At 31.6% G+C, this 25,504-nt stretch overlaps 1 protein-coding gene across 2 annotated transcripts in view; it reads left to right on the top strand.

Annotated features, from left to right (window-relative positions):
- The window catches only part of LOC143079550 (sodium- and chloride-dependent glycine transporter 1-like), a 33,523-nt gene extending 18,879 nt beyond the window's left edge, over nucleotides 1–14,644 (top strand). For both annotated transcript variants that reach the window (XM_076254956.1, XM_076254957.1), the window contains exons 9-16: nucleotides 2,560–2,663; nucleotides 3,272–3,396; nucleotides 4,160–4,272; nucleotides 7,185–7,325; nucleotides 8,104–8,203; nucleotides 9,204–9,304; nucleotides 13,678–13,839; nucleotides 14,406–14,644. In XM_076254956.1, coding sequence (XP_076111071.1) covers nucleotides 2,560–2,663; nucleotides 3,272–3,396; nucleotides 4,160–4,272; nucleotides 7,185–7,325; nucleotides 8,104–8,203; nucleotides 9,204–9,304; nucleotides 13,678–13,839; nucleotides 14,406–14,612 — 1,053 coding nt within the window. In that variant the 3' untranslated portion in view covers nucleotides 14,613–14,644. The remainder of the gene's footprint in view (nucleotides 1–2,559; nucleotides 2,664–3,271; nucleotides 3,397–4,159; nucleotides 4,273–7,184; nucleotides 7,326–8,103; nucleotides 8,204–9,203; nucleotides 9,305–13,677; nucleotides 13,840–14,405) is intronic.
- The last annotated feature ends 10,860 nt before the right edge of the window (nucleotides 14,645–25,504 follow it).

The following is a 25,504-nucleotide window of genomic DNA, read 5'->3' as shown; positions in this document are numbered from 1 at the left end:
GATAGAGTGCACCCTTTCACAGCGCAAAAAATTAACTTAATTTGTCATTTTTATGGCCCCGCAACGAAGTTGTCGGTACCATATAGTTTTACCCTTGTCCGAAATTCCGAAATTCCGTAATTCCGAAATTCTGAAATTCCGTAATTCCGTAATTCCGAAATTCCGTCATTCTGCAACAAATCATTATACGGAGTTTTTTTCTAAACGCCTTTAGATATTTGGCTGATTTTTATTATGTGAGTTAACCATGATGTTTTACAGATCAAGTTTAAGTTTCGTTACGCTCCGCTAATTTTTGTGGAAATTACGGCTTTTGGACTTTGATAAATTGTTGAAAATCACAGTTATACGGAGTTTTTTTCTAAACGCCTTCAGATATTGGGCTGATTTTTGGTATGTTAGTTAACCATGATATGTTACAGATCAAGTTCAAGTTTCGTTCTGCTCTGCTAATTTTTGTCGAAATTACGGGCTTTGGACTGTGATAAATTGTTGGAAATCACAGTTATACGGACTTTTTTTCTAAATGCCTTCAGATATTGGGCTGATTTTTTGTTATATGAGATACCAATGATGTGTTACAGTTCAAGTTTAAATTTGTTCCGCTCCACTAATGTTTGCCAAAATTATGGGCTTTGGACTTTGATAAATTGTTGAAAATCACAGTTATACAGACTTTTTTTCTATACGTCTCCAGATTTTGAGCAGACTTTAGATATGTGAGACTACCATCATGTTTGTGTCCACATGTGTTATTCAAATTGCAGATTTTTCAACTTTTTGGGACGGGGCCATTCGTGTCGCTTTGGTCGATGCCACTGCTGGTGGAATTTCGTCACCGAGGATATCAACAGCCCAGTAGTCAAGTATTCTGTGTTGATATGAATATTAATAATGTGGTCATTTTATTAAATTTACTGTTTACAAAACTGAAATTTTCGAAAAACTAAGGATTTTCCTATCCCAGGTATAGATTACCTTAGCCGTATTTGGCACCACTTTTTGGAATTTTGGATACTCAATGCTCTTCAACTTTGTACTTGTTTGGCTTTATAAATATTTTGATATGAGCTTCACTGATGAGTCTTATGAAGACGAAACGCGCGTCTGGCGTACTAAATTATAATCCTGGTACCTTTGATAACTATTTGACACATCTAGTTTCATAAATATTTTGTTACACATTTACTTTATAAAATAATTTGTCTCACAAAAACAACATAATCGACAATTAAATGTTTGTTTTCAGCTGTTTTAAAGTGCGTATGTGTTCACTCAGGTATAAATGAATATATTGTCGACTGAATCGAAGACGGTAATGTGATGATTTCCGGTATTTCACGAGTGTTTACACGTACATATGTTTTATTGAATAATTTCTATTTTAAACAATATATAAATACTGCAAATAGTTTAAACATTGCATACTGGTCAATATTAAAGTTTAAGTCACAAAAACGGATAGTTCTTTATGAAATGAGAAAATATGCCTGAATTTTAACAAAATAAATCGGATTGTTTGTAATGTAAATAAACACTTTTTTAAAACAAAAAAAAAATCTTCAGTGTTAGATTAAATATGATAGTTTTATATCTGTTTTAGTTGTTTAAACTTATACTTTAATTGTTTGTAATCGCTTTATATTAAAAATTTTAATTAAAAATTACTAAGTCGTGATAGCTAAATGAGGGGACCATTGAAAGGGACGTTTTTAAACCTCTTTTGAACACCTTTTTTTGGTCTAACACCTTGTATTTTATTTATAAGACAATGAAGTTGAATTCTATCAAGGAAAATCGCGGTACCCTGGGTTGAAACACAAACTCCTTTACTAGAGCGCTTTTGAAAACTAGCTGATGGACTATAATCAATAGTCATGAATGAAAAGCATAAACAAGTTTGAAGGTAAACTAATAACAACTTAATCCGATCAAATTGCCTGCGATTCGATAACAATGACCAGTCCAGGTAAAAAAAATTGTAAAGGGGTAAATTGAGTTTTTGGATCTTTTATTTGCGTATTTAAAACTGTAGAAAGTTTGGCCTTCAAAAGTCAACATAATCATTGACTTTATACAGAAAATTCGCCTTTTTAAAACATTGAGTGTTTCACGAATAATACGCGACAACAAAATAAAATCATTTCTTAAAACACTGCAAAATCATTCTGATTGATGCAGTGGTATTGTCATAAATTGCACTGGAGTGAACAGTGAACCTTATTAAAAGGTCCGGCTTTGGCATTCGTAATTTATATCCCATTGAATCAAACGGGTTCAGTCATTCATTGCTTAAAATATCGCATGGGAGAAATCTGTTCGACTCTAAATTAACCCTTGGGATCAAACCAAACTGGTTTGAGCTGATTTATTTGAAGTTCTTCCGACCAAGGAAAATGGTTGAAAATACATGACACTAGTCACTCGTTAGGTTAAGTATGTTTACTAATGTTTACTAATTTTGAATATCTTTTGTCGAAAACTATATATTTATGTTCATTTCAATTATTTAATAAAAATGGGTTAGTGTATTCAAAACAAATTTTACTATAATTTTAGGTATGGAGTGACGCTGCCACTCAAGTATTCTTTTCACTCAGTGCCTGTTCTGGAGGTCTTATTCTGATGGCCAGTTACAATAAATTTGACAATTTTTGTCTTCGGTATGCATTCTTATCACTTCTGTATTAAACAATACAGAAATCTAGCATAGAAAAAGAAAAAAAATACTGAACAAAATAAGTCATCTTGTTTGTATAACCTGAAATGTTTCGAAGTGACATATTATTAATCATATCTGATATTTATATAAAAAAAAATTCACATTGTTTTGAAGAAAAAAAATCCGTTGAAATTTAGATATGACCAAATCAGACTATCAATGGCCAAAACAAAGCGATTTCTAAAAAAGAACCCATAAAAACCTTATTGGCATCAGTGATACTAGATTTAATGCAACAGTTGTTTACATAACTCGATTACAAATATACAAACCAAGGTAACAAAAAGCGCTTGAACTAAGGGAATCGCATGAAATTCAAAAGATGCAAAGAATAGGGACGTACTACACAAGATTTCATATAATTATTGAGCTAATACATTTCGAATTTGACGCACAAATATAGAAAACCGTTATATAATGATCTGTAAACCAATATGATCTATTACAAACTGGTTGTGTCACTTAAAAGGGAAGATCAATTTGAATTTTTTAAAATTGTCTTACATATCATATGATAAAATAGTGATTTTGTTACCAATATATTTTCAGAGATGCTTTAATTGTACCAATTGTAGATTGTTTAACGAGCTTCTTTGCTGGATTAGTAATATTTACCGTTCTTGGTTTCATGGCTCACCAAAAAGGTGTTTCTATTGATGAGGTTGCCAGGGGAGGTAATAACACTTAATACTATAATTGTTTAATCTCCAATTTCTAATAAGTTAACTTATATGTAGAATAATAAAAAGCTTTATGAAATTTTGATAATAATGTTTTGCATGGTTTCGTTCTGTTTCAAATTGTATATTCATAAACTACATCATAAAGACCCCCAAAATAAATAGAACAATTCAGGCATTAAAATCAAAACAAATCGTTTATCTTTTTTTCCGGAAGCTTTTTAAAAGTTGTATTTTGAGCAATTGCATTAATATTCAGTAAGAAAAATCTGTATCCCTTTTTTCCGAGCGTATGAAAGGGCATTCAACTCACAGAAAAATTGGGATAATCGAGAACACTGGACTACTTTTGTATCGGTCACGCGGGAAAAGAGAGATCATCCTTGTTTTAAGATATCACCACTATCGCATTGATGTAGTATTTACCATACTCAGGGACACGGATTATATAATGGTTTCTATCTTCTTCTAATACTGTGTTGTTAGCCCTTATTATTGATTAATAACGGCATTCTGAAATATTTAAGGATATGCAAATCGAGACGATAAAAAGGGGGTTTATATTTTCTTCATAAAGTGAGCGAAAACCAACTGCCTGATTGCAGGCTGCTTTCGTTCAACCCTCACCAATAAACGTTAAAACTTAATTTTTACCTTACTGAGAAAACACCTACAGAACAATGTATGCTATTAACATTATCTGATCATCTTGATAATTAATATGGAAAAAAAACACCTCTATGTTATTATTTATTAGGTCCGGGTTTGGCATTCATTGCTTACCCAGAAGCAATTTCCAACATGCCTGCTCCAACAGTGTGGGCTGTTCTGTTCTTTTTCATGATGCTTATTATTGGTTTCAGTTCCGAGGTATGTATTCTTTGACAATAAATAGGTGTGTATATTTCATTAATTTAATACGTTAACACTGTGCAAACGCACAAAAAGACAATTAACACAGGGTCAATTATTCAAGCACTTTTTTTAAAAGGTGGTCTTATGTAATTAGGGGAAACAAAAACAATGAATTCGGGATGTCTTTGACAATTAATTTCAACTGAACCATTTTAGCTTTAAAAAAATAAGAAATAGTTAAATAAAGAACCAAAAAACACAAGCAAAACCAAATAATCTGATATAATGACATGAAAGCTAAAAATTGAATCATTCAATTGCTATGTTTTACTGTCTAATGTTGAAGACGCAGTACCGACTACTATATAAAGATAAGGTGAGGTGGTATGATTGCAAATCTGACAACTATCCATCAAAGGAGTAGGTCCAGTAAGACCCCTTTTTGGCCCCAAAATATAGCAGTTTTACAAAATTGTAAAAATGTAAACTTTTAGTTTTTTATTGGACAGTAGAATGCTTCTGCTACATAAATATGGGCTGTTTTTGACAATACAATGCACATATTTCGGGCACTATCACCATTAAGTCATGCTAAGTTACTGAAATCTTCACAATTCTAGCATTTTAGTTAAATTTTAGACGGTTTCCGTGTAAAACGAAAGTGGCCGCATTCGTGTTCATCCTTAATATTGAAATGTAAGTTGTATTTAGTGATAATACATAACATATATAAAGGTCGAGGATGAACACGGATGCGGCCACTTTCATTTTTGACAAAAAAAACATATGAAAAGTGACATTTGTCGGCATATTTGGTAGATTTTTCATATTTGAGCTTGAATCGGGTCGTTTTTAATGACTAAATTAGTTAAAATCTTTCACACAAACTAATTGAATCAAATGAAATAGACACATAAAGTTTATAAAGTGGTGAAAATCTTTCGTCAGATGAACCTGAAATTTGAGGCCAAAATCGGTCCTAACCGAACCTACTCCTTTAAAATGAAACGTATGTAAGCAATTATAGGCAACCGTACTGCCTTCACAATAATAATTAAAAAAAACATATTATATAGTTGGCTACAAAAGACCCCGATATGAATAATATGTAATAATTCAATAGATCTCTTTTAATAGTTTAAGCGGTTCTGTTGCTGCTTTCACATCTCCTTTTATTAGCTCACCTGGCCCGCAGGGGCATGTGAGCTTTTCTCATCACTTGGCGTTCGTCGTCCGTCGTCGTCGTCGTTGTCCGTCGTCGTCGTCGTCGTCTGTTAACTTTTATACAAAAAAAAAACTGCTGGGCAAAATTAAACCAAACTTGACCACAATCATCATTGGCAACCAAGATGGCAGCCATGGCTAAAAATAGAACATAGGGGTAAATGTAGATTTTGACTTATAACTCTGAAACGCATTTAGAGCAAATCTGACATAAGCAAAGTAAGATCTACAAATAAGTCAACATGACCAAAATGGTCAGTTGACCCCTTAAGGTGGTATGGGTGTCTTCCTCCATCTTGGATTGTAAAAAACAGAGAATCAAAGGTCCAGATTTTCCATCAAGTTAGCAAAATTTGATGCAGGAATGCAGATGTTTAATGTACATTTTCATTTAAAAGTACCAATTTATAAGAATATAACTTCTAAATATTGATATTTTTGCAAATGTTAATCATTTTTGGTTGTTTTTATTTTTTTTTAAATTGGCATTTTAAGGGGAGGTAACTCTAAAAAAGTGCATTTTCTGAAGGATTCTGTATGGAATTTTCCTATTTTGTATTTTAGCCGGAAAAAACGTACGGTGACCCTATCTTTTCTTTTGATATTCTCAAAGCAGTGTCTGAAAGCTATCTTTTCCTGAAGTATTTAACAATTCTATCATTTTGTTTAGTTTCTAATCACAAAATGGTGTTTTTTCCTGTATAATCCATACAAAATGTGTCATTTTGTCCCGTCCTGTAGCTTGAGAAAATGCGCGGTGACCTATCATTTTTATTATATTTTTCAACATGTATCAATAGATACAACGTTTTGGCAAAGTATGAACAAATTCTATCATTTTTATTTTAGACTCCCATACCACCTTAAGGAGTTATTGCCCTTTATAGTCAATTTTACCACTTTTTTCTTAAATTTTTGTAATCTTTTACAAAAATCTTCTTCTCTGCTAGGCCAAGTTTAACCAAATGTGGCCATAATCATCGTTTGGGTATCTTTTTCAAAAAATGTGTCCGGTGACCCGGCCAGCTAACCAAGATGTCCGCCGTGGCTAAAAATAGAACATAGGGGAGAAATGTAGATTTTGGCTTATAACTCTGAAACCAAAGCATTTAGAGCAAGTCTGACATGGATTAATTTGATAATCAAGTTAAGATCTAGCTGCCCTGAAATTTTCAGATGAATCAGACAACCGGTTGTTGGGTTGCTGCCCCTGTATTGGTAATTTTGAGGAAATTTTGCCGTTTTGGCTATTAGCTTGAATATTATTATAGATAGAGATTAATAGGTTATGATGAGCAAAATGGCCAATTTACCTCTTAAGGAGTTATTGTCCTTAATAGTAAATTTTTAATGATTTTCATAAATTTTGTAAATTTTGGTAAATTTTTACAAAATGTTTTTCTCTGTAACTACTGGGCAAAGTGCATTTAGATAAATATATGGTTAACAGCAAGAGTGTTCAGTAAAGTAAAATCTACATACACATCAACAACAACAAAACATAATTTTGTCATGAATCCATCTGTGTCCTTTGTTTAATATGCACATAGACCAAGGTGAGCGACACAGGCTGTTTAGAGCCTCAAGTTCATAACACAAAAAATAAACCCCACTGGAAAACTTGGTGATGAATAAAAAAACAATTTGTATAAACCATGACTTATTTTGAGGGTTTCTTTTTTATATGCATAATTTTGTTACAGTTCTCAATAATGGAAACAGTGATGGCATCCTTTATAGATGAATATGCATTTACTTTGAGAAAAAACTGGAGGAATTCAGCCATTTTTCGTGTTACAGTGTGCATGTCTTTCTACTTGCTTGCTTTGCCTATGACAACAAGGGTATGTAGTATGTACTAGTAGTTGATGATTTTTGATTGGTACTAAAAAAAAGTTTGTGAACAACAAATACATATCAAATATTTTACAAAGAAACAATAAAAAGTGAAATTACAAAAATACTGAACTCCGAGGAAAATTCAAGAAGGAAAGTCAAATGATAAAATCAAAAGCTCAAAGCATCAAATGAATGGATAAGAACTGTTATATTTCTGACTTAGTACATGCATTTAATAATGTAGAAATTGATGGATTTAACTGGTTTTATAGCTAGCTAAACCTATCACTCGTATGACAGTCGCATGTAATAAAATGTTTTTAAAAAAATATTTCAGCATTACATCGAGAAAAAATATATATGTTTACATACAAATGAGTATGCACACAAACTGTGATTAAATTGTTATTTTTCATGTTTTTATTGTAATATTTTATATCATACATTTATAAACACCATTGAGTCGGTATCGCTATAATGGGCTAGCAGGCCCACGTGGTATCACCCCTATAGATAATGTTTCAGTTTTGGCATAATTCATATTATACATTTATTCTGCGAAATATTTTGTTTTTGAGTTAGAGAACTCTATACAACATTAATCGTATAACAAAAAGGAAACCTTTTTAATACTGTAGCTGAGGGTATACATAATCATCCGACACGTTTGGCAAACCTTGTCTACCAGTATCCACCATTCATTTTGCTAAATGAAGCATTCATTGATGCTAATTTATTTAGTGCAATGGTTTTATCGAATTTTAATTATTACTATGATTACAGGGAGGATTTTACTTGTTTGAATTGGTGGACAACTCCATTAGTGGTTTCCCATTGCTTTTTGTTGGACTGTTTGAATGTATTGCTATTAACTGGATTTATGGTATGTAATAGTTATGATGAATATTGAAATTATCAACAATTGTTTTTGAAGTCTCTTGGGTTTTTTCTTCTCTCATTATTTTGCTAATGTGATCTAAAAGTCCTGATCAAAGCTTAGTGCTCTGGACACAAAATTACAAAAACAGGTGTTCGTGTGTTAATGGCAAACTATTAGAAATGCTTACAAACAATGTCGAAGTTTATGTTTGCTTATTTTTTTCTCATAAAGTAATAAGATTTTATTTTGGTTACGCTACAAGTTTGCATACAATGTTTTACATGTGTGTTCTTGTCTTTCCTTTTGTTTATCTTTGATTACATATCTGCCTGTTTGTATAGTTATTAAGATTATAAAACAATAATAACTGTTGTACCCCTATTTTTTGCATTTTTACCTATTATGTCTGTTTATTTTATTCACACATTGCTGTCAATATAATAGAATTTTATGCGACTGACTGTCATACAAGTGAGATATAAAGCTAGCTATAAAACCAGGTATAATCTACCATTTTCTATATAAGAAAGTCAGGAATATGACTTTTGGTATAAATTCGTTTCATGTTTTCAAGTTTTTGATTTTGCCATTTGCATAGTCACTTTACGTTTAGAATTTTCCTCGGAGTTCGATATTTTTTTTCATTTAACTTTTTACTTGTCTCTCTAACTTTCTTCCGGGTATCTTTATTGTCAAGGTTCGACTATGATTAATTATCCTTTGCACCCTGAATCTGACCAAACATTTTCGTTTATCCTTTGCCAACCATCTTAAAATGTTCTGAAATGACACCATGTATCAGGGATGACCCAAAAACATGAAGGTATTAGACGATCGAATTAAGTTTGGACTTTCCACATCTGATTTGACCTCTAATATTTAGAGCGTTGTCTTTATCGTTAACACATCACGTAGATGTTTATTTGTTATAATACATTTGCATTAAAATGTGAATACATTCATAACGCAAATTAATTGTAATTTTCTGCTATTTATTCTCTAGGCTACAACCAATTTGCAGACGACATTGAAATAATGTTGGGTAAACGGCCTTGTTTCTATTGGAGATTTTGTTGGTCCTTTTTCACGCCATTCGTACTGTTTGTAAGTAAAACTTAGGCCGCATTTCTTTCTTGACACAATTTTGTAAACGTTGTGTCGCGTTTGTTGTTGTTTTCTAAACGCTACCAAAGTAGAAACAAATACATCGTTTAATAAGTCTTTACTGATCCTGTTTGCACTTTCAATAATGTATGCACATGTTGTTGGTAAACAGAATTTTTACAAACGTAGAAACTAACACTTCGTTTATTCAGGTTGAAGATAGAAACAAATGAAGCGTTTGTACTAACAAACGACAAACGACAAACTGCAGACGCATTTGTAGCGTTTGCATAGTTTGTCAGAGTTTATGTGAACTTTGCAAACAAATGTTTGAAAGAAATGATCAAAACATGTGCGCGCTTAGCCGTTTGCATCGTTTGTGCTAGAAAGAAATACACTCTTAGTCACTTTACGGCGTTTTGGTTTCATCAGTTTGTAAGTAAAAATCAAATAAGTCAGTTATTCAGGAGTCCATCCTATAAATGAGCGCTACAAAGACCAGGAATAAATGTGAGAACAAAAACTAAGAGAAAAATCGATAACCCCAGAAAGCATCGCAAGGAAGAGTAACTGATTGATCGCCCAGCTACACACATACGCGCATGATAAAGGCGATAACAAGATCACGAGATACGAACATTTGTTGTACGGAAATTAGTTTCATTATTTTTAGTCCAGTCAATCTAGCATAAATTTGACCCTAACCCGAAAGTAATTGCAACAGAAGATTTTAAAGTTTTAATCTTTCGCATTATACCACAAGTATACACAGAAAAAAGTCCCATAAAATCTAACTTGAGGAAGACTATAAAAATCACCATTTAAAATTCCTATGGAGATTTGCATTGAAAAGGGAGATAACTCTTGCAAAAAAGGCAAAAATATCAATAAAAATAGATACAAAATTATATGTTTACCGCTTCTATTCATCAGAATGTATTGATTCTTGATTTTTTAGTGGTCTTTAGAGTATAACAAACAACTCTAAAGGTGTTTTCATATCTTTTATCAAGCTATAATCTAGATTTCGTCATTATTAGTTGACCATTTATTGAATTTGTCAACATGTCAAAGTAAAGAATCTCAAATTTAATCAAAATAATTGAGCATGTATTCTTCTTTTTGTGGTTTAAAGTTTCTTTAGATAAGTAAGTTGCTGAAAAAAAATAATATACAGATAAAGTACAGCCTGTGACTTCCTCTTAGTTATGTCCACCCTCTTGCATGGTCAACATCCAATGGTGAACATTTATTGGGGTATTCAATCTTGAGATGTTGGCCATTTATTGGGGTCATAAATCATAGGCAGATTTTTTATCTAATTATGTTACCTGTTAAAATCAATCAGGGTTGAAGTTTTCAGCTGGTATGTTTGATTAAAATTTACCTGTACAGGTAACTTGGGTTTCTTTTAAAATTGACATTTCACCTTTTAATGAAAATGTAGAATAAAATATTGTTAAAGTCTGTTAATTTATTATTATTTTTTTGTCTTTGATTTTATTTAATTTTTTTATTTTTTAATTGTTTTTTTTTCATTTTTGTATGTTTTGTTTCTTCCTGTTTTGTTTCTTATTCTTTTAATTTCTTCTTAGTAAGAATCTTCAATAGAAATGACAAAAAGTCAAAGCTAAAATAATTGACTAGCATTTGAAATAAACAGACTTTTAATAATTGTTTTTTAAGTAAAAGGTTTATATAAATGTACATGATGTACATTGTATTCAATTGTTTGTTAACATTATTAAATGAGTTATTACTATTAATAATAACTAATAATCATGCAAGTGATATTTTAAATACAAAAAATGAAAGTAATTAAACAATTTGGTTTCTTAACAAAATAAGATGATCAACATCAATCCTTTTACAATAGATTTTGATAACATCTAATATTATTCAGGAAAACTACAAGTACCATTATATGGTTTAGGAAAAAACTAATTTTGTTTATCTAAATTTTCTTCAAATCTCACAACAAGAGTTGTGCACAAACAATCACCGAAAAGACTTATTTTCCAAATGTCCACCTAGTTATCATCAAATTTTGATAAATGTTCATTAAAAATGCTAATCATAATGAAAAATGTTCTTATATATCTGAATCAAGTGAATCTTATGAAAAGAAATTATGTAAAGAAATTGTCTTGAAACTTATTAAATATGTTATCTTCAGTTTGGTTGATTTTTTTCAAAATTTGTCTCCAGAAAAAATAAAGTGCACTTCTAAAGATGGTGACACTTTAATGGTCTATTTAAATTCATTTTTTTTCCAGTGTATTATATTATCGATAGTGCTGGACTGGCATGATACATTTATTCTTGGTATACATTTACAAAGAATATTTCAATCAACCTAGGCCTTTTAGATAAAGATAATAATTGCAGGGACTTGAATGAATTAAGACTTTTAAAGTCCTTAATAAAAAATGAATTTAAAGAAAAGTCTAAAAAATAATTAACTTATGATAAAAACTGTAAACTTGATTGTGTCAATTAAGGTAGAGAATTTTTGGTCATAATTTAGAAATAGAAAATAGTGGACAATATAAAATTCCTAGAAAGGATAAAATGTGTAAACTGTGCCTCTTGTAGGTCAATGGAGAACACTCCTTCCTTGATTGTAAAATTAACAAAAAAACTTGAAAATTATTTACCTTCTCATTATAATGTCTCTAACCCAAGAACAAAAAGTAAAAGAAATGCTTAACCTCTAAAACATGGATCATGTTTAAAATATCATATGACAATAAAAATATTATCAAATTTTGCTGTAATGAATATTTCTAATACTTATCAATATTTTATTCAATAAAGAAATAATGAATTGCCTAAATTTTATCATATGTTAAGATCAGTCTATCTACAATAATGAACCATTTTGATTTTAGAAAATTAATTTGAGAAACACCTTTGTCAAAAGAAAAAGGCAGGCATTGTAAATGTTTGTAGCATATTTAAAAATGATATTCATTTATTCTTCACTACCAAAAAATAGACTTAATATAAAAAATAACTTAAATTGATCAAAAATTATTTAAAAGGTATAATATCAAAATTAATAGTCAGGAGACAATTATTTTTTAATTAAGCTGTTTGTTCAATTAGTTTCATTATTTCATTTTATTTTTGAATTTCTTGTCATAATCACAGTTATTAAATTTGACAAACACATACATGTATATTTTACCTGAGACACCTGATCTGTAAGTTATATAATTTCAACACTTCAATGCATTCAAGATTTCCCTTTAGCCTTGACTAGTTTTTGAGTAATACCTTGTGTATTAAAAAAGCAACAGGGGGTATGATGATGGACATATAGGGCCACCATGGTGAACATATTTTTTTATGGCAACCATTAATAAGATAAAGTCACAGGTAGTACTGTATAAACAATACCAAATTTTCACATTATTTTTTCAAAATGGTCACTAAGCTTCAAATTTGCAATTTCTTGAATGAAAAATGCACGAAAAAAATAAAACTACCCATAACACTTCAGTTTTGTACATTTCATTAGCAGAAAATTATATAATTTAGTCAAATACAAACTTATAACCCAATCAAAGTATCAAATTTACATAAATTTCAAGAAAAACGACCCAAAACTGACCAAAAAAGACTCATTTTTGCAAGAGTTATCTCCCCTTCCAATGTTAATTTCCATAGGAAATTAAAAATGCTGATTTTGAGTTTTCCTCAAATTAGATTTTATGGGACTTTTTTCTGTGTATATAAAGGGCATAGTGCTATAGATTAGAACTAAAACATTTTCTGTTGTAATTAGTTTGAGGTTAAATTTTAGTTTGACTGGATTATTTTATAAAATAATGTTACGCACTGTTTTATTTTTACAACACACGTTAAACGATTCTGTATTGTGTTGGTCCTTTCTCACGCCATTCGCACTGTTTGTATGTAAAACCTTAGTTTTTATCAGTTTGTAAGAAAAAATCAAATTACGACAATCAATTAGGAAGCCATCCTATAAATGACAGCTAAAAAGATCAGGATGTGAGAACAAAAACTTAGAGGGAAAAAACGTTGCAACAAACTGCGGTGCAACGAATTGCGGTGCAACAAATTCGATAATTTGTTTTGCAACGAAGGGTCCTATGCCTCATGTTAAATAACTCTTTATAATAGAGTATGTATTCAGTAAAGTTAAAATTTTGTATTTTGGCTTCGAGTTTTGTCAAAATGAGCAACGTAATCGTCAAAACTGGTGCAATGTAATGTCATTATTACCAAATAATCGTTGTTAATTATAACATAAATGGCATTTTTCCTTATTTTATTGCCACGGTGGAAGTACTTATTTTGTCGCGCGAAATTTGTACATTATCGTACAGATCTGTTTACATTTTTAGGTTGTCATTGTGTTTAAAGCATACCAGTATGAACCATTGACACTGGAAGATTATGAATATCCGGACTATGGACTAGCTCTGTGGTGGCTTATTTGTTTGTTTCCAATATTAGCCATTCCTATTGTGTTTCTGTTCAAATACATCCCAAGGCGTCAGTTAGGGGTAAGTTTGGAATACTGAATGAAATTAAGCGTTATGTAATTCGTACCAAACGCATGCCTTCATTATGATGTTAAAGTGACGTTTCCATTTTATTCATTGAAAATCAAAACGCGAATTCTTAGTTTCATTATCAAAGGAAAAAAATATGATGACAGAAACCAACAACGTATTCTTACTTACATTTATTTTTTTGTAGAGGATGTATGTTAATTGCTTATATTCAATTAAATCAAATAGTTAAATAATTCTTCCTTGAAACATTATTTTTTAAACATGTAATGAAAAATAATTAAAGTGGAATGTATATTTTCTATCCAGAAAGTTGATGTGCGGTTAAAACCACATGAGTTAATGTAAAATGAGAGAATTCATACATTCGATACCGATGTTCTTTTTTTAAGTTTAAATGCATTAGAAGTAATACAATTACGGGCCTAAAATGTTTAGTCTCAAACTTCCGACATCAAATATGACCCAAAGGTTGCTCCCGTAACTATCGTAAAATTTACACACCAAACCAGCAAATTATTTATTATTTATTTCAAAATGTCATTTGTTTTATGTAGGTCAGAACGCTTATGAAGCCTACATTAGAGTGGGGACCGGCCTTCGAAGAAAACAGACGTGGTACAAAATATGAAAGAATTAAAAATCCAATTTATGGAAAAACCAATCTGTCATTTATACATGATGAACAATCGGATTCAAACTATCTAAATTCGAAACTGTCAAATGAACCTCCACCATCTTATCAGGAATCAACACGAATGTAACAAGAATATAAATTAAATAACTAACATTACAAGTACATTTGTTAAATTGCTTTTGTAATTAACATATTTTGATATGAGAGTCACTTATGAGTCTTATATGTAGACGAAACGCACGTCTGGCGTACTAAATTATATCCTGGTACCTTTGATAACTTATTATGATACCAAAACTGGATTTAAGTTGCTTGGCAATACATGTACAGATACTACATATGATATGCATGCCATGTCTTGATCATAGATATAAAAAAAATTTCGCACATCTCCCGAGAAGAAATAAACTATTATTAAGTCAATACTTATATATTGATATTGATATTGCAAATAAAAATGGTCCGATTTTGTAATATCATATACGGCATCAATTTTACTTTTACTTGCATTTGTTTTCATATACCAAACTCTCCATGCAGGTTCTCAAGAATGATTTTACTATTATAACAATTGTTTGGTTTACAACAAAACCAATGAAAAATTCTGTAATAATGCGAAACTTTAATCCATGATAGCTGTATACTAAAACTAAGTATAATTTGAAAAGCAAAAAACCGTTGATTTTTAGCATGTTATCATGTCAGTGTTTATGGATTTTCCTTTTTGTTTTAAAAAACTCTGGAGTTCGGTATTTGTATTACTAGTATATTTTTATCTTGTGGAATCCTTCGATAACTGGTATCAAAATCCCATTTTCAAAGTAAAACATTTTCTTTTATATTTGAAACTATAGTAGAATAATATTTTTTGTCAATTAGGATTATTTATAGTGTTTGTGTCTTGTTAACTGCCGATACTACATCAGCAAAGAGCAATGTACAAATAAACGTCATTGGTATACAGCTGAAGGCTGAGCTTTTGTTCGATCATATAAAACAGCAATATGATAGATATTTGTGATTAATGGTCAATTGTCAGGCTTGATCGATTTAGAGCTTAAAATATAATGATACAATTTAAAAACGCATTTGTATTATTAAATGCAGAATGTAAATATAAGCAAACGATAATGAAACAGCTATCAAATGACAACAAGATACATGGTGTGTTTTGCATTTTCGTAAGTGGAGGTGCTTTTGGGGTTGTTTCTTTCCGGGGGAGGGGGTTGTGTGCTTCGAGTCAATCTGATGAGCCAAGCCCTTCATACAGATTTTACATTACAAAAAAAGCTCTGGTGTGATTGGCAATGAGACAACTCTTCACAAAATGACCAAAATTACACGGACTTTATCAATTATAGGTCACTGTACGGCCTTCAACATACCGCATAGTCAGCAATAAAAGGTCTCGAAATTAAATGTAAAACAATTAAACCAGAAAAATAAAGTCTATTCTTATGTTGTGATGGTTGACCACTATCCCGGGAAAGGGTTTATCACCAACTTATTTGTACAATACCGAAACATTCTGTATGTGCCAGTTTTTAGTCAGAAGCCAGTAATGCAGTGGTGGTCGTCTGTTCGCTGCAGTTCATCTTTTTTATGTATTATTTTAGCATTATTTTCATTTTTAAATTGTTTTCCATTTTGTCAGATCCGGAGTTTATTATAACGTATATGGTTCGGTTGCTTGTGTGTAGTTGTCTCATTTGCAATAATAATATTTTTTTAACAATATTGAAAATGTATGATGAATTTTCTTACAGGCAGTTTCAGATGTGTTTTAGCCTTTTATTGTTCCATTTAATAGAGGACCCTTCTTGTATTATTTTCCTTGGTATTTTTGTTATTTTAAGTTTTTTTCAGTGTTTTAAAATTGCTTAATAATATTTTTGAAATAAGAAATAAAGCATTGTATCACCTCCTAACTATAATACCACCATTATTAGTCTCCACAAGAGGTCAACAAACAAATGTCAAGGTTCTCTGATATCAATGTGATTTTTGAAGTCTGTACAAGAAGAAACACAACTACTATAAGCCTGGTATCTTTGTTGTTTAACATGGAAATGGGTTTGTTTGCTCAATTATTTCTTAACTTCTATTTTACTTTGAAATTCATGTTCTATTAATAATAACAAGTAAAACTCTGACAAGTAACGTATAATGATTTACATGAGGTTTTAAATAAAACATAATAATGATGATTATGTTAGGAAAGTAACTTTACAGAGTTGTTAAAACACTTGCAATTTATAGTAAAAAGTAAAATCACAAAAATACTGAACTCAGAGGAAAATCAATTCGGAAAGTCCATAATCACATGGCAAAATCAAATAACAAAACGCATCAAAAACGAATGGACAAGCAGCGTATTCATTAAGAACCGATTGCCGATTGAAATAGTCGTTTATAATCAAATCTCCATCGGTTGTTTTTCTGATGTCAAAAAAATATAAATCGTACTTTTAGTTTTAGATCGTCGGTCACTATCTAGCACAATCAAGATAGATATATAACGGCATTTCTGATTGGTTAATAAAATTGGATTTCCGGTAACATAGATGCTGGTTGTTGAGTTCGCTGCAAAGTACTATCAGATTTTGAACTGAAACCAGGAAAAGTATGCATTAATAGTAATAACGAGATTTTGTAACCAGTCATTAAAGAAAAAGTGAAGCAGAGTCGGAAAAATGAAAAGGATTTCGTATTTTTTTCAAACGACAACGAAGCGAAAAAAAAAGGTGTGTTCTATGACATTTGCATTCAAATTATAATTGAGACACCCTACTTGGTAATGTTCATGCAGTGCATGATCGTCGCCCTACCAAGAAATGAAAAAAAGAGCAATGTCCTGTCTCGTAAAAGCAGACATCACATTATTTTCATTATGTGATTTTCATTTTCTTGTTTTTAAGTCAGTGATAGAGCCTCTTAAAAGCAGACTCTTTATTTGTTTATTTTTACCATAAATCTTATGTTTATCTGTCGTCCCATGGCCTTTCTTTAAGTTTTGAAATAAAAGAAAAAAATTGTGTTAGTTGTCTGCTTGTCATTGTGTAGCCTCATATATCATAAATACTAGGAGCACTACCTGACACCAAGAGATATACGGTGTAAAGGAGGATATACTATTAGCACACACAATAGGTCTTACTTAACATCCCCAAACATACATGACACAATGAATGCTATTAAAAAAAATGAAAAAGAAAACACACACACTCATGCTCTGACTCAACTGATCCAAGTAATAATAATAAAAAATGAATGTCTTGCATTTTGCATTCAAGAATGTACTTTGGCCAGGTTCTGGAATTTCTGTCAGATGTTTTTTTCTCCCTATGATACAGGGTTAAATATTTTGACCCATGACCATGATGACCCCATTTTTCCTTTAATTATAACACTTCAATTAATAACTCACAAAAAAATGTTTTAATACCAAGATTTTAAATTCTAGTTTATTGTAATTTCAAAAGTGCATCCTTTTTGCCTTAAACAGTCCATTGAATTCATCATTTGATTTATTGAGATAAGTATTTGAAATTATTAATACTGAAAAATGTTTTCTATGGGTTAGAACTATTTGAATAATTGCACGTCTACAGTTAAATTAAAAATATTTTCAACTAATAAAATCAAATTTAAATCTTTTCCTGAATGTCTTACAGAGTCATGCCTTCATCATTTTCCTCAAAAATTTGCAAACAACTTCAATAACTTGTTAGCTGAAAGTCTTGATGATATTATTTGATCAACTTTATATGAAAATATGACCATCTTGCTGCTCATTTACCTTATCATCATTAAAAAATAATGGTGTTTGCAAAGAACAAAATTAGAGTTCAGGAGCCCCCCAGAGTGCAGGATTTTGCACCATTTTAAAAAAAAATTCTGGGGGCCTTGAGCAGCCCCCAAACCCCTCGCCGTGAAGGGCAACGAGCAAGCTCGTCGCACCGAACGGCTACGCCGGCCGCCGGTGTTGCCTGCTACTTTTATTATTTAGCCTCCTACTTTAAATCTTATTGACAACCCTGGACAAGAACTGTCATATTCCTGACTTGGTACAGGCATTTTCAAATGTAGAAAATGGTGGATTGAACCTGGTTTTATAGCTAGCTAAACCTCTCACTTGTATGACAGTCGCATCAAATTCCATTATATAGTCACCGATGCGTGAACAAAACAAACAGACATAATAGGTAAAAATGTCAAAAATAGGGGTACAGCAGTCAACATTGTGTTATCATCTTAATCACTATAAAAACAACAAATGTAACGAAGAAGCACAAAAAGGCATACATCAAATTAACATCCTCATGTGCAAAATGCACATATTTGTGGTACAAAAATAGTATTTTTTACTATACAGCTGTCATTCACTAAGGTATGGGTATGCGTTGCTATTTTATCTAATTCGATTGATTGAAAAGACTCAAAAACCCGAAGGACAAACCGTTTAACCTACAGTCAATGGACTCCAGGGAAATATATATACATAGCTTGGCTGATTCGGTTAGTGTGAAATGTGGGTCTTAACTACACTACAATAACAACAACAACAAAAACATGCATTTAGCCGCGACTTGATATAAAACCACCAACATATACCGTTCTTAATGATTATGTTCCCGTGTGTTGATTCAATGCTTGACATTTAGAAAGTTTATAGACCATCCACAGCCTTTCCCTTTGGACTCTCATATTTAGAAATTCGGTGCTTGATAGATAAGAGGATTATTGCATGCCGTGCTAGCACTGAATTTTGTATAACAAGTTTATAAATCTAGATATTGGTTAAAACAAATAAAAATATGGACCAATTCAAGTACATCTTCTATGGTACCTTCGACTTTAGTAACTTATCACAATTTTTTTGGAATTTCAAGGTTGTTTAGGACTTTTTGCAAATAATAAACGCCAGCACATTATAGAAAACAGGTGTGTAATCTATGATTAAAATTTTATAAATCTCTGTATTAAAGTTTGTGGATTTTCTACGAATCCACAAACTTTAATGGATTTTAAATTTACAGCCAATCCATCCTTGATCGTTACATTTCCATCAAATTTTGGTTTTAGTGAATACCGTCTGTTGACGATTTTTTTCCGATGAAAAAAACCAAATCCGAAATATCAAATAAATGGGTCACGGGGCTAGTTTTCTGGATAAAATCCCCTTAAACACGAGGTGTCCAATCAAATTTCGTACAATTATACGCCCTTGTTTTTAAAATGCCTTTAAAAAAACAAAAACATAAATACGCTTAACGACCCTTAACTTTATTTTTTAGTTCTTCTTAAAATTTGAAGGTGTTTCCGTTGCATGCATGCTTAATACTTGGTAAACTATTTTCAAACAAAACAAACGTATGTTGGCATGTTTAGATAAAAGACAGTCGATTACCTTAAAATACATATATTGAACCAATTATCATCAATTTAACTTGATCGCGTAGACAAATAATTACCCAACACGATAATCAGCACACGGAATTTAACATTCAAATGAAAAAATAAAATTATTGTGCGGATGTCTTTTCGTCCAATAACTGTACTACCAATCCATACAGAATGTAGGCTCCTTCTGTAAAATTCCAATCTTTTATTAAATAATTTTCCTTTATAACTGATTGCAGACATTGAAGATAATACTTACATTGCTTGACATTATTGAGGTGATAATGACAAAGACAATTGAGGAAGTAAGCATATGCTGTAGATGGAAGCACTAGTATGCTATTGGATTTGTTCATTTGTATTTCATCTGGTGATAACGCAGAATTGATCTGAAATTGTATATAGTCCACAAGCATTATTTTCTGCAAATAGGCAAAACTCTTCTTCTGGAATAATGGCATCTTTAGCAAACGATAATGGATATCCGACATAGTCCTGTACCGATGCATTTTTTCGGGAGTACATTTTGATAATGAATAATTAATGATGCGTAAAGCTTTTGAGTATTGTTTTATCTTATAGAAAAATGAAGCTATCATCAGCCATCCAGATACAGCGTCGTGATAGATATTCTGTAACAGAGTACTAAGACAGAATTTGTACTGTTTATATTTGTATTTGTTGTGACTGATTGTAATGCCCAGTAATATATACTGAGCATAATCATTGCAATGTATAGATGTGTAGTATTTGTATATGTATTTTATTGAAGATTGCTGACTCGAAAAGTTCTGCATTATTCCTTTGTTGATAATGTTTGATTCCGCATTTATATCACAATACATAACCGAACAATTTATCCATTTTAATATATCGGATTCCAGTAATTTTTCAATGTCATTAACGTATAATGTATGTGGTTCGCTCAGACAATTCCACGTTGTTTTATAAATTTGATCTGAGAATAAAATGCATCGCCAACCATAAGTATTTAACGTTTTTAGTTTTTCTAAAAGTATTTCACGAGCGCGACCCTCTATTTTTTTCTCGAACATGTTGTTCTCTATAATGAAATAATGCGGACAAACTGAGTGCTCAACACAATAAAGCAGCCTGGTGATACATCCCATAAAGCATGGTATTATATTATCAGGTTTCCATACGTAATATGGCAGTTCTTCTGATATCCAGAAAACAATTGTTTTCATAAAATAAGAACACAGTAAATCTTTACATTCGGAGTAAGTAGCTATTACATCTTTCAAAATGATTTTTAAGAGAGCATAACACAGTAGTTGAGTGTGTGTAAATGTATTTACTAGAAGTTTTTCACCAACGGAAAAAGATAATCGCCATTCTAGATCCTCCTTTGATGACCCCTTAACTCCGATCGGAACAAAAATGACTCCGTGTTTTATTATACTTTTTTTGACATTATCACTTGGCCATGAGTTACTTGATCTCGTTATCCACTGTGCTGCAGGTGATATCCAGGTTTTACAATGTAAACACGACGCAGAATCCAGTGAATTTTCTATGTCAGATATACACGGTCCGTGAATTATAGCTGTTGCATCATTTTGATCAGCTAATAACCATTGTTTATATAATAAACTCGATAAATAAAGTTTACCATTGTGTTCTACATAGCTTTCAAAATTATCCAAAAATCTTCCCCTTTCTAGTCTCAACTGCGTAAAACCAGGATTTACATACTCTCTATCCATTGACAAATATGTAATATTTGGATTAAATTGGGGTTTTGGATCTTCATAAACCTCGACAAATTTACATACATACATCATATCTAAATCACTGCCTCGCATATCAAGTCCTTCCCCAAAGCTTCCACTTGTTATAACTGTCATAATATTATTACTTGCCAAATGGTCCCTGACTGCGTTCATCATTCTGATTGATTTGATGCAATCTTCTGTTCCTACTATATTTTGACACAGGAAACGATACAGCGCTATTGACATGTTTGGTGTTACAGTGTCTGTAATAAGTAAAACCAAAATGAAAACTATGTGAACAAAGTATTATCTTAAAACTATCATTTGTATTCTTGTCCCTTATTTTTGTTAATGGGATATGTCTATATTCCTTTAAGTACAGCGCCATGTCATATATGTATCAAAGAAACATTAAAAGGGCAAAAGACACAGCACATTACCAAAAATGAAAGACAAGAATATAAAAATGTTTTACTGTTGCACAATAACGGGATGTATAAGTATAACGCATAAAAATGTTTTACTGTTGCACAATAACGGGATGTATAAATACAAAGCCACGTCATATGTAGCAAAGAAACACCGAAAGGCATACTTCAAAGTACATAAGCAAAAATGAAAGACAAGAATACGAGAACGATAATAGAACAATAACACAATGAACGGATGGAAAAGTACCGAGCCGTGTCAAATTGATATCAATAAAAACAGGCTTAAACAGTAGACGTAGTATTCATGAAGACAAATTAAAGAATAGTTAACACGTTATTTAAACAACTTCAGTACACCGAATCTATACTTCACGACCATAGTACACGAATGTCCCACTCGCATTATCATTTTGTGTGTTCAGTGGACCGTGAAATTGGGATCAAAACTATAATTTTGCATTTAAATTAGAAAGATCATATCATAGGGAACATGTATACTAGGTGTCAAGTTGATTCGACTTCAACTTCATCAAAAACTACCTTGAAGCGGTACAGACGGACGAACGGACGCACAGACCCGAAAACATAATGCCCCTCTACTCTCGTAGGTGGGGCATAACAATTGGATTGTTAATGGAAAGAGCATCATCATGTATATCTAAAAGTAAAATTAACTAACCTGGCTTTTTTGATTTTCTGTTCTCGTTTTTGACATGTGTCTGAAGGGACTTTCCTTTTTGAATTTTCTTCCGGAGTTCAGTATTTTTTATTTTCTTTTAGAATACTCTTAATATGGATAAGCTGTATACCTTACCTAATCGCTTTCGTTTTTTGTTAGTAAACGTATCTTACTATGATTAATCATCTATATTGTTGACCATCCAATAGAAACTTACGCTAAATAGTGGAGCGGCGGAGCAGACAATTTCAGACATTTAAATTACCTAAATACCTCATGGACTTTTAATAGCTCGTTGGAAAGCTGAAATCGTGTACTTTTTGAAAATATGTGTCGTCAATATGAAAGCTGGTACCATTATGCCGAAAATCAAGGTCAAAGGTCATCACTTAAAAAATCCTATTTTCATCTCGAGAAACAATACCATTGATATTTTTCAAAATTAATAATCTATTCAATAAATTAAATGAGTATTACTATGTATCAATGTGTTAGTTCATACAACTTTGTTTTTTTATTTGGACAACGTTATATTTAACTTTTTTGAAGGTAGTCCGTGGTATACAAATTTTAAAGCCTAATAAAAACCAGTAGCAAAATAACCTTGATATTTCACCTCGACAAATAGCATTTCTTAAATACTTCAGGAAAAAAGTGTTTAAAAGAGTATCCGAAATGCATAGTTTATAAATAAAACAATAAAAATGTGCAGCCGTGCTAAATTTCCTTTCAGTTTTGAAGGATAAGACATGTCACTGAGTTTTCCTTAAATGAACTTTCTCAATACAAGATACCTTTTGATATAATATAGATATTGGAGTGGTAAACTACACAATGAGAGCAAGCATTTTGTAGAAATTATTCAAACATTAAGACGTGAACGTTAATTTTGGTACTAGTATCTATGATGAGTTTAATTTCATAAAATTGAAACGTGGGACAAAAAACCCATAATAAACCAAAATAAAACTATCAAATATTGTAACAAAAACTATTTTCATGATATTTCATCTGTGTCATCAGCTATGTCAGCGGATACTGACTGGACATTATTACAATTTCCTACATTTTGGCAAAAACATAAATCAGTGCAGGGAAGACCCTGCTCCTTGCAAACACATGCTTCCTGGCATGCTTTTTCCCCTTACACGAACAAAAAAGATCTTGTAGAAAGTCTGATGCCATTTGTCCTTCAAAGAAAACTGGCTCTAACTTGTCATTTTGTGCAGTTTTCCAACCAAAAGCACATGGGGAGCCATTATTTGGGTTGGCCAAATTTGCCGACACCCAAACTTTGCTTTGCCAGATTGCACGCAGTACGTGTTGTTTAAATACGGATTCACATGGCGGAAGCTTTATAAGACTTTTATCTTTATTGATAGCCAACTGATGTCTCAGCCAATTTAAATCGTTGTGACATTTCTTAAATTTGTACTTTGAGTCGTATAAAGCAGCAACAAACTCCCTAGCAGCAACTACCGCACTATCAACATCATCTTGTGTTAAGGCTACAAGATTACTGAAACGGCTTGGTTTTAATCTCAGTCACAAATGAGGTCTCTGTCTATTATTTCAACCACTCTTTCAAATGCCAAATCATACGCTGATTTATCATTTGATTTTGGTCTATATGCCAAGTATGTAGTCAGACATGCTGCATGATACACTGCTTTATTGAGCAAATTCTCTTTCTCTATTCGATCAATCATTTCAGCGTCGCATGCTCTAATAGCAGCATCTTTAAGATTGGCTAACCGTTCAGCGGATGAAATGGTATGTAATGTTTTCACCCTTTTATGTGACATTTTGCGGCAAATAATACACTTTGATGTATCGAGAGGGTGATCATAATTTCCAGGCACCAAAGAATTAGAGAAATCGTAATTTATATCTGGTGTTTCCTTTTCAGCTGAAGAACATGCTACTGCTTTTAAATTATGTTTACTTGTGTAGCTTTTAAAACATGATCTATGGTACCTAAATACGGGTAATTTACTAGATATTTCATTGCAGAACTCATCAAAAAAACTGAACAAATCATCACGTCTCTTTGCTGCAGCATTTATCAGGCTTTTTCTTCCAGATTCCGTTGATGTTATCAAATTTTCATCATCAACAGAATTGCAGATAATGCAATTGTCAACACCAACTTCCACTCTCCTTTTTTTGGCATTCGGAGGGACTAGTTTTAATGAGACGGATAAATTGTCCATTTGATGAAATAAGAAACAAATCAAACACACCTGAAAACCAAACAAACCCTACAATGATATTCACTTTTTCCGTTGAAATCAACAAAATCTAATACACAACAATACCAAACAATATAAATTAATCACAAAGCTTCGGAAATTACAAAATGAACAAGAAATATGCTTGAAAACGACTACAATCAACCTTCGAAAAATTGCTGAATGTTGGACTATAAATAGAAACCACAACAATGTCGGTAAATTTGTGACAAATATTCGGACTTCAAATCTCAATAAAAAGCCGATATTTAGACAAATATTTATCTTATAAAGAATTTACTGCAAAAAGTAAATCGAGTCGATTGAAGTATTATACGACGGCTTTATTGTTGTGCCTTTAAAATACAACTATACTGCACGTGCAAATAATGCTAGGGTGAAAAACGATGATTTTTCACTGTTATTTTCAACCATTTTCAGATGCATTGTGCTCTCCATATAGGACTTTTTAAAAATGCTCTTAAATTGTATGAAGTTCAAGAATAACTATATTTACCAATTTCGTTCACAAATTATTT

This window comes from Mytilus galloprovincialis, chromosome 6 (assembly GCF_965363235.1).
Source record: "Mytilus galloprovincialis chromosome 6, xbMytGall1.hap1.1, whole genome shotgun sequence".
Classification (NCBI taxonomy): Eukaryota; Metazoa; Mollusca; class Bivalvia; order Mytilida; family Mytilidae; genus Mytilus; species Mytilus galloprovincialis.
The sequence above is the reverse complement of the archived record's forward strand: the minus strand, read 5'-3'. Positions and strand labels throughout refer to the sequence as shown.